At 36.3% G+C, this 9,516-nt stretch overlaps 2 protein-coding genes across 2 annotated transcripts; both read right to left on the bottom strand.

The window, feature by feature from the left end:
• Positions 1 to 1,526: 1,526 nt before the first annotated feature.
• Positions 1,527 to 5,270, bottom strand: LOC143550174 (uncharacterized). Its single transcript, XM_077040875.1, has 8 exons — positions 4,919 to 5,270; positions 4,567 to 4,664; positions 4,378 to 4,482; positions 4,208 to 4,294; positions 3,675 to 3,953; positions 3,492 to 3,589; positions 1,785 to 2,819; positions 1,527 to 1,599 (listed from the first exon to the last, which is right to left on the bottom strand). The coding sequence occupies exons 1-8, from the start codon at positions 5,268 to 5,270 to the stop codon at positions 1,527 to 1,529; spliced, it is 2,127 nt and encodes a 708-aa protein (XP_076896990.1).
• A 57-nt stretch (positions 5,271 to 5,327) lies between these two features.
• LOC143550187 (disease resistance protein RPV1-like) lies at positions 5,328 to 8,088 on the bottom strand. The gene is made up of 5 exons (XM_077040879.1): positions 6,930 to 8,088; positions 6,764 to 6,832; positions 6,402 to 6,626; positions 5,584 to 6,309; positions 5,328 to 5,492 (listed from the first exon to the last, which is right to left on the bottom strand). The coding sequence occupies exons 1-5, from the start codon at positions 7,941 to 7,943 to the stop codon at positions 5,328 to 5,330; spliced, it is 2,199 nt and encodes a 732-aa protein (XP_076896994.1). The 5' UTR covers positions 7,944 to 8,088.
• Between the last annotated feature and the right edge of the window lie 1,428 nt (positions 8,089 to 9,516).

Here is a 9,516-nt window from a genome sequence, read left to right as displayed (position 1 = left end):
TATGACTGATTAACTAGTTTTGGTTGACCGATGTGTCTCCATCCTCTTACACACACACACATATATATATATACAAGGAAGTTTCTAAATTTTCGGCTGATAATTTAAAACAAACACAAAGAAGTAGGCTGGCCATCACTTGGGTTCGTCAAAGAGGTTTTCCCTAAGGGTTTCCTCCCTGGGAGGTCAGGTTTCGTGTCCCGATTGAGAAAATTTTGCTAGTAACCCTTACAAGGATTAGTAGCGTTGTCATTGAAAAAAAAATCAAGAGACATACCAGTATATTCAATGGTGTCACCAACGAGCAACCTAAACCAATCAAGAGTCAACCTACCAACCTCCACTAACTCAAAGAAATCTTTACGACAAAGATAGTACGCTCTAGTGCTTAGTTGAAATCTAGACAAATCTCCTCCCAGAATTTCTGTCCATCCCATGTTAGTCATGACTTTCTGTTGTGCATTGTTGTTGCACGTGCCTTTACGTGATAGTTGAGTTGTTTTGATTTTTGTGTACATTGAAAAATTTTAATAAAAATAATTTGAGAAGCCTAACATGCATAGGCTACTGTGGTCAAATTTTCATAATTAAACTCAATGATTTGCTTAGTTAATAAAATACATCTTTGCATGCTAAAATCTGCCTTGAGAATTCAATATATGTTTATGGGTTATGTGTTGAGATGTGTGTTTGTTTAACCAATACTTGATGTATGAAACATGTTATAACCTCTTTTAACATATTTCATTAATGTAATTACCAACATGGTCAAACTTGTTTGCATTGTTAGTCTCTACTTGAACTTAGGATACACAGATTTGCCGGACGCTTGAGTTCTGTCAAGGACGCATGAACACATACACTTATTGTTTAATTAGCAATAGGTAACCGTTAGCGGGACGCTTGGTTCATACTTACGTTTTCTTTTGGGGGAGAAAGCATGCATACAAGCATTATCTTTTCGATATTGTAAGACTGTAAAATCATGTGCATATTAGAGTGCATACATTACCAAACCTGTAAGTCCTACATTTTCGGGTCATTAGTATATGGGATATAGCGAAGAGATTTTAGTAATACTACTTACAAACATGTAAACTCACCAACCACTGTGTTGACACTTTTTAGCATGTGTTCCTTAAATCACTAAGGTGCATACTAGAAGTTAGGATGCATAAGGGTTGCATGGCGTTCCCGAAAAAAACTAAGCGTAATTTGGGTGTCATGAATTGTGGTGTTGGGGCATTAAGTTGTGAACTAGTGATTTTAATACTTATACTTGTTTTACGTTTCGGCAAAAGTAATTTACTTTGTAACTCTACTTTCTCATATTAATGATTGATATTAAATGACAATTTTACATTATTAAATGATCCTTGTATGTCACGCGGCACGTAGGAAAATCTCGTTAGTCGAAATTTGAGGGTATGTCAATAACTCCCCTGACACAAGAATATGTTTTCAAATTCGTTCACAATTTTTTTATTCATCATATATATGCACATTTTTTTTACCACTCTGATCACTTATTCATCTTGAAGCTGCTTCTTGTTGTCGTTAAGGTTCTTTTGGGAACTTGTTCCACTTTGGCCTAAGAACCTGAAAAAAATAAAAAATAATAATAATAATACAGCGCATATACAACACTAATGAAAAATAGGTTGATTAGTTGATCTATGTACCATATAGCAGAGTAGAATAGTTAAGAAAATAATACAGTGCATATAAAACAGTAATGAAAAATTTATGTATACCTGAGTTTGGTTAAATCTTCCTAAGGAAACCCATTTATGCATGATGATTGTGCATAACGATTAGATTTCTCCTGTAGTTCCAGTAAAACTTGAAGTGAGGCCATTAGCTCATTCATGGTAGGCCGGTCTTTCGGAACACTATGCACACAACGAGCTGCCATTTGGGTGAACTTTCTTAAACATTTGGTAGAAATTGTTCCCTTGATATTAGGATCAACCAACTTATTTAATTTTCTATCATTTACACATTTTTGAGCCCATTTTACCAACAAACTTTGGTCGTCCTCTTTGTGTAGGTCTACTGCAACCCTTCCGGATAGCAATTCAAATAAAACAACCCCAAAGGCGTAGACATCTGTTTTCATTGATAATTTTGAAGTATTCAAATACTCTGGATCCAAATATCCAAATGTTCCTTTGACAGTGGTATAAACATGAGAAATTGATTGATTGGTTCCATATGTTCCTTGGACACTAGTTTCAACATAAAAAATTGATTGATCGGTTGGGCAGATTTTCGATATCCCAAAATCCATAATCATAGCTTCACAGCTCGCATCTAAAAGAATGTTTGTACTCTTCACATCACAATGAATGACTCCATAATTGTTGCTTACACCAGTGTGAAGATAGTCCAAACCACGTGCAGCACCTATTGCTATCTTGAGCCGTGTCAACCAACTTAACGGAGTATTGTCAATGTGTAGATGATGGTAAAGGGTCCCCTTGGACATAAATTTGAAAACAAGGATCATCTCCTTGTTTTCATGACAATAACCAATGAGAGGCACCAAGTGACGGTGGCGCAAGGTGGAAAGTATGTTGATTTCTGTTCTAAATGCAAGTGCCCCTTGGCTGGACGTAGAACCCGCCCGTTTGATGGCTACCAAATGACCAGCCATTTGACCCTTGTACACTGTTCCAAATCCACCCTTTCCAATTATCATTTCATCATCAAAGTTCTTGGTTGCAGAAATAATTTCTGTTAGAGAAAAACTGCGACATAAATGTGTTGAAGTTGATAAAGACGAGTTTTCTCCGTCATCAGTTGCAGAGTCCACTCTCCTGCTTAGTATTTTATATACAAACAACTAATTGTCAACTTAACTGCCAACAAGCGGGGTGAATACTTTTTAAAAAAAATTCAGCATAAACTAATTTTAAATAATGTGAAAGTAGATGCAAGGAAAATCCTCACAATAGATATATCATGTAGTAAGTTGTACCAATTTACAATGAACTTTGGTATAAAATGGTATAAATTAGCAGAAGCCATATTGGTCAAATATTATGTCGAACTCAATTAGCTTAAGGGTAATCATGCATGTAAATAAGATAAAGGGTCCTTTCACCCGTGTACTGGATCTCAAAGAGGGATCAAGATTGATTTGGTTTCTTGAGATGAAAGTGTAGTGTATGTGTTCTTGAAAGTAGTAAAGCACATTTAAGGAAAGAAGCATGTGGAAGTACTATTGATCGAGTGTTGAAACACGGAATCTCAAAGAGGGATCAAGATTGATTTGGTTTCTTTAGATTTGTTAGTTAGTGTCACAATTTAATTTTAAAGTCTCACAATATCCTTCATTGCTTGGTAGGAGGAAGTATGTATATTGTAATAAAATCATCATAATGTAGAGTAATGTTAAAGTGTAAACATTAACTCACTGCCGGAACAAGGAAATATAGCAATTATATTGGACAAATCACGAAATAAGGGCAAATGAAACTGGGTCATACCTTTCATGTAGTCGTGAATGTCTACTTGTAAGGGAGTAAAGATCAGATTCATACAATGCCATTTCATTAAAAGTAGATATGAAATTGTCATGCATTTCCTGTATTTAAGGGAGAGACTTAATTTCCAACACAATGAAGCATCAATCTCTTTTATTTATCCATTAGACTAATATATTGACTTACGTCCATTGTTTCATTGGATAATTCAGATCTAGTGCCAGATGTTACCGCCACAGTATTATCAGCGGACATCTCTGAGGCAGGTCTTGCACTTGAGAAGTTTATGTCCGCAATCTTCCTAGCATGACTAATCAATGTCTCAGAATCAACATCCCCAATGACAGTTAGTTTCTCCTCCTTATTATCATAATTAACTGATTCGATGCCTTGAAGCATACTTAATGCATGCAGCATCTCCCGCTCTTTAGTTTTACTGCTTAAGTTCACCGCAAGCACAATTTTCTGAAATGTAAAATACTATTAGAAAAAACAATATATAAGACCATATATATAGTAGTACTGAAACAGAACTAAAACAGAGGGATGATAATCAGAACTAGCGAAACGAAAGAAGCCTGCTTGTAGTTTCTCGTATCTTTTTCTTTTTTTAATTGCCGAATATTATTTTTCTACCACTGCTTCATTGGCTCCCAAGCTGGTATGGTTTTCTGGCCTATTACTTAAGAAGAAGGAAAATGTTTAATGTTTCTTCTTACATGTGAGTAAGGATCCGATTCTTCCATCGTCGTTTCATCAAAAGTTGATATAAAATCGCTAGACTTGTACTGCTTGTCATGAATTTCCTGAATTAGGGGGAGAGACTTAATTTCCAGTACAACTAAACATCAAGCTCTTTCAGTTATCCATTACTAGTAGATTTACTTACCACCATCGTTTTATCAACTAATTCAGATTTAGTGCCAGATGTCAAAGCCATAGTTTTATCACCAAAAGATGATTTGGACTTCTCCGCCATATTGCAAGTGTCACCCTGTTTTTTTTGTTTTAATAAATCCAAAGCGTAGATTAGAAAAGCTCAAGTTGTTATCAAATGCTACAGAAAGGGCAAACTTACCAATTCAGGATCATGTATGATATGTCTAATTGTTTTCAACTCTGATTGTGACTGATTAACTAGTTTTGGTTGACCACTGTTTCTCCATCCTCTTACCTCTGTGACATAAAATAATAAAATATACGAGAAAGTTCCTAAATTTCCAGCTCACAATTTAATAGAAACACAAAAAAGTAGGTTGGTCATCACTTGGGTGCGTCAAAGAGGTTTTCCCTAAGGGTTTCCTCCCTTGGGAGGTCAGGGTTCGCGTCCCAAATGAGATAATTTTGCTAGTAACCCTTACAAGTATTAGTAGGGTTGGTCGCTGAAAAAAAAAGATAAATAAGTAGTTTTACAACATCAAGCGACATACCAGTATATTCTATGGTGTCGCCAACAAGCAACCTAAACCAATCAAGGGTCAACCGACCAACCACCACTAACTCAAAAAAATCTTTACGACAAAGATAGTACGCTCCTGTGCTTAGTTGAAATCTAGACAAATCTCCTCCCACAATTTCTATCCATCCCATGTTAGTTTTCACGGTTTCCTGATTAGAGTACACAAGGCTCACACCACATTCATGTACCACCAATCCGCTCATGACAACAATGGATACATTTACCGTGTCTCCGACGCTCAATTTGTTTCCAATTGGCCAATAGCTTAACCATATGCACATTTCACCGGATTCAAGTTTGCCAAAGACTTTAGGGTTGTACATCAAATCAACATCACCATTAGTTGTACTGATTTTACAGAACCACGCCCAGTCTTCACCTTATATTTCATACTTGAAAGTTACATTAGTTCCTTCGAGCCTCTTTCTAGGAATAGAAGGCACATCAATGGACAGAGCAGATGATTTAGATATATACTTAGGTGTCATGTTTGGATCCATTATATCTGGCAGAGATGTGCTTATTATACCAAATTCATAAAGCATCTGTGCCACACAAACAAAAGGGATCAATCATTCTGTATGATTAGTTTGCCAATGGTATACTAATTATATATTTCAGAAAGAAACAGCGTACCTGGATGTGCCTACTTCTGCCTACCGTGAGCTCATCATCACCAACAAGGCACACCTCATATTTTTTATATTTTTTTAGCCACTTCAAGTGTCCCAAATCAGTTTCATCTAGTTTAGCTACCGGTACCAATTTAAAAAATCCTTCAATTTCATACAAATGGATACAGCCTTCATATCTAAACTCTTGCAAATTAAATTGAGGTGATTCAAAGGTTATTGTCTCTAGTAACTCACAACCACATATATATAATTCCGCAAGTGTACTAGGGAGACATAGAAGACACTTGAGTCTAGAGCTAAAACTCAAGTCAAGAACCCGAAGACGTTCAATACTATTATAGCAAGACAAAAACTCAAAGAGACTATTGCCTAAATTTAAATACTGCAAATCTGGTTGACCACCGAAACTCAAAGGAAAAGAATCAGTACTTATAAGATGGCAGTCCTTGAGGAATAACTGATGTAATGAACTTGGGAAGGAAAAAGTAGGCTGTTTTGTATCAACTCCCCTAGAAGTAGACATATTTGTATGCCTGAATAGGTTTTTGCAACCTGTCATGTTCAATATTGCAAGACTTGTAAGGTCTCCAATGCTTTTACAAACATTAACCAAACTGTAACAATTCCAAAGAATTAAAGTCTCAAGATGAGGGATCTTGAAGATGCTCCGGATTTCAAAAAGTTTGTGGGATTCTTTAAGATTAAGAATACGCAATGACTGAAGAACCTGTTCAAAGTTACATATTTCTTAGCTCCATACGTTTCATGCAGAACTTTAAGATAAAAAGACATAACAAAAAGAAGTATTGGATTCACTACCATAGGAGGTTCAAATATTTCCAAGTTGCTATAGCTCATATCTATAGCCACCAAGTTTCCCATGTATAAGTCAGAGGGTATGGTTGCTAAATGGAATCCATGCCAACAAAGCCATCTTAAATGTTTAGAAAATCTCTCGTAGGATCCACTAGGTTCCACAAAATTTAGCTGGAGCAATTTTAAGCTATCCATATTTTTGAGTGCGTCTGTTGTAAGTTCAGATGCCTGCAAATATAGCATGAAGAGATCTGATGAACAAAAACGATAAGAACTTGTAAAAAACTTGTTAACATAAACAACTTTGTTCTCCTTTTAATTAAAATTTCAAAACCAAAACTAGGATTTTATTTATTCTATATTACCGTGAATTCAAAACCCTCATTCCGCAACATTTTCATGTCAATTGCTAAACCTTCTACCTTTTTTGAACCCTAAAAAGAAAAGATATGAAACCACATAATGTTAGATAAAGAGGAGTAAGAACGAAATTAAATGAAGGATTGAACATAAGGATATGAAGCCTCTTACCTCTCCTAAGCTCAATATATTATAAGAATCGCTACTTAGCCAGATTCTACTACGCTTTGCAGGAAATTTTGTTGATTCTTGAAAAACCACGTTCTTCCCCATCTCCTGATGCAATCTATGCATAATGAGTGTTTTGTTTGGTGAAACAGAAAGAAGACATGTGTTTAGTAGGGTTTCGACTCCAGATATTGCGGAGAAATCAGGCTCCGATATCTTTACCACATAATCCAGGGGAAAATCTTTGCCAATAAAGAAGCAGGCAATATGCAAAAACAACTCTTTCACAGTATCATTTGGCAATGACTTGTAGCTTCTTACAAGTACATCATGAATTCGAGAATCAATAAGTTTTTCCAATAAATTCAGTTGACTTTTACAATTTGGGATGGTACAATTCTTAAACATAGATGAGCCCAACACTTTAAGAGCCAGTGGATTTCCTTCACAATATTGTATTGCCTGTGCTATAAGCTCCTCATAACCCAACATGGGAATTTTGGATCCAAATGCATGAGTATTTAAAAGCTCAAAAGATTCCTCATCATTCAGTAATCCCATTTCATATTTTTGGTACCTCCAATCCGTCGAGCAAAACAATTTATCTGGGTTTTCATGGGTTGTAATTAAAATTTTGCTGTGTGCATTAATCCTCCCTGTTCCAATTAATTCAACTAACTGACTATAACCAACAATATCATCAAGAACGATGAGTGCCTTATTCATCCGCAAGTGTTTCCCAATCATAGACTGAACTCGAGAAACACCAGGTATTTCTCTCCATTCCCCATAAATGTCGGTAAAAAGTTGTTTCTGTACAGAAAGTAAACCGTTGGGTCTTTCACATGTACGACCAATGTCTTCAATAAAACTCACATATTCAAATTCTTTCCGATTTGTTCGGTATATATATTTGGCCAGTGTAGTTTTACCACTTCCACCCATACCGTAAATTGCTAAAAACTCAAGATTGGACTGATGTAACCACGGATTGATCACCTCATAACGAGTGTCCATCCCTGTTATATTGAGTGGGAGACCAACATCTTTGTCATCTAACTTATTGTGAATTGTATTAACAACATTATTCAAACAGTTTGTTTCAAGCCTGCAAGATCACCACGGAAATAAACAAGCTCATGGGATCGATGACATTTAGTGATAGACAATAACATTAGACAATAGCATCGAAGCTCTCATCTCATATCTGGATTTATCGCCCACTTTAATTATTAACTTGACCATAAATATATTACGAGTTTCGTATTTTGATATCGCAAGTCACAAATTAGTGGCCTTACAATCACCTCATTGACTTGTGATATCAAAACTTTGTCAAACCGTGTCTCACATCTTCATAAATCAGCCAAAGCCTCTTCGTTTCAATTCACCCTCTCAAGTTATGACCCACCAAATTTCATTCATGAAGGAGTTCTCAATTCTTTATCCATTCTCTTGGATCTTAAGCAATATAGGTTGAGATGACTCAGATATCCACAAATTGTCTCGAAATAGCAGGTTCACGGTCAAACGACAAAGCTTATTAATTCTTCCGAAGTTCACATTTTCCAGCATCTCAAACGTAATATAGAAATAACAAGCTTTAAACACAGTCAAACAATGGCAAAAACCCGAGAAAGTTTGACTTTCTTTAGTTTGGTCAATCTGAATAATAATTCAATTACCCGGACTAAAAATCTGGTTCAAATATAAATTTGCATCTAGTCCGAAAGATATAACCCAAGCTGGTTTAATTCTGAAACAAAGCTGTGGATGACTTTTGTCATTCAAATAGGATAGATCACCAGTACAGTTCCTCGTACACTCCACAGCAGAATGAGGTGGCTGAACTTCGCAACTGAATGCTGATCGAAGCTGCAAGAACTATGTTGTTAGAAAACTTCCATTATTCTTTTGGGGTGAAGCTATCAATGATGCATGATTCAAACAAAGCCGTGTGATCATCAACAAGCGCTTAAAGAAGACTCCTTTTGAAGTTTACTATAAGACCAAGCCACAAGTCAACTAATTTAAGACCTTTGGATGTCCATAGACTTTTCTCCATGCAGGTGCTCACCAAGGTCCAAAATTTGCTGAAAAGGCGGTTGAGTGTTATTTTGTTGGATATGCAGCCAACAAAGACGCTTATCGTGTCTATAACAAGAAGACAACAGAAATCGTGGATCTTAATCCTTCTGATGCTCACACGGGACCCAACCGGTTGTTTGATTATAATTACCTGTTCAACCTTTTTTGTGGCATGTCTAACCCACCCTCAACAAGTACTCAAGTTCCAACTTCTTACCTAAACCGGTGTTGATGAAAACTCTTGTGAATAGCCTGAATGATGTCAATCTGTCTGTTGGCCCCTCAAACAGGCATGTACAACCAGGAGTCCCTCCTCTAGCTATTTTTAGTCCGGCTCCTCAAGATGTTGATACAACTGATCTGGTAGCCGTTGAAGACAATTCTGATTTACACTCAGATGACTCGTTCATGTATGTTGACAATGTGGAAATAGTTCACAGACTGAGCATGTGACAAATGTTCAAGCAGCACCAAGTGTGGTTGAATCTGTTCCCACACCTCC

This window comes from Bidens hawaiensis, unplaced genomic scaffold (assembly GCF_021521415.1).
Source record: "Bidens hawaiensis isolate Kalapana, Puna unplaced genomic scaffold, B.hawaiensis_p1.1 tig00015932_1, whole genome shotgun sequence".
Classification (NCBI taxonomy): domain Eukaryota; kingdom Viridiplantae; phylum Streptophyta; class Magnoliopsida; order Asterales; family Asteraceae; genus Bidens; species Bidens hawaiensis.
This window is presented reverse-complemented; position numbering and strand designations above follow the sequence as displayed.

What these genes read in the sequence shown, in the direction of transcription:
- LOC143550174 (XM_077040875.1), bottom strand. Translation starts at nt 5,270, where the DNA reads ATGTACAACCCTAAAGTCTTTGGCAAACTTGAATCCGGTGAAATGTGC. An exon ending in TAGTTGATAAAACGATGGTG is followed by an intron (nt 4,295 to 4,377) that starts GTAAGTAAATCT and finishes CCCCTAATTCAG; the next exon opens with GAAATTCATGACAAGCAGTA. An exon ending in TATCCAATGAAACAATGGAC is followed by an intron (nt 3,590 to 3,674) that starts GTAAGTCAATAT and finishes CCTTAAATACAG; the next exon opens with GAAATGCATGACAATTTCAT.
- LOC143550187 (XM_077040879.1), bottom strand. Translation starts at nt 7,943, where the DNA reads ATGGACACTCGTTATGAGGTGATCAATCCGTGGTTACATCAGTCCAAT. An exon ending in ATATATTGAGCTTAGGAGAG is followed by an intron (nt 6,833 to 6,929) that starts GTAAGAGGCTTC and finishes TTTTCTTTTTAG; the next exon opens with GGTTCAAAAAAGGTAGAAGG. An exon ending in ATGAGGGTTTTGAATTCACG is followed by an intron (nt 6,627 to 6,763) that starts GTAATATAGAAT and finishes CTATATTTGCAG; the next exon opens with GCATCTGAACTTACAACAGA.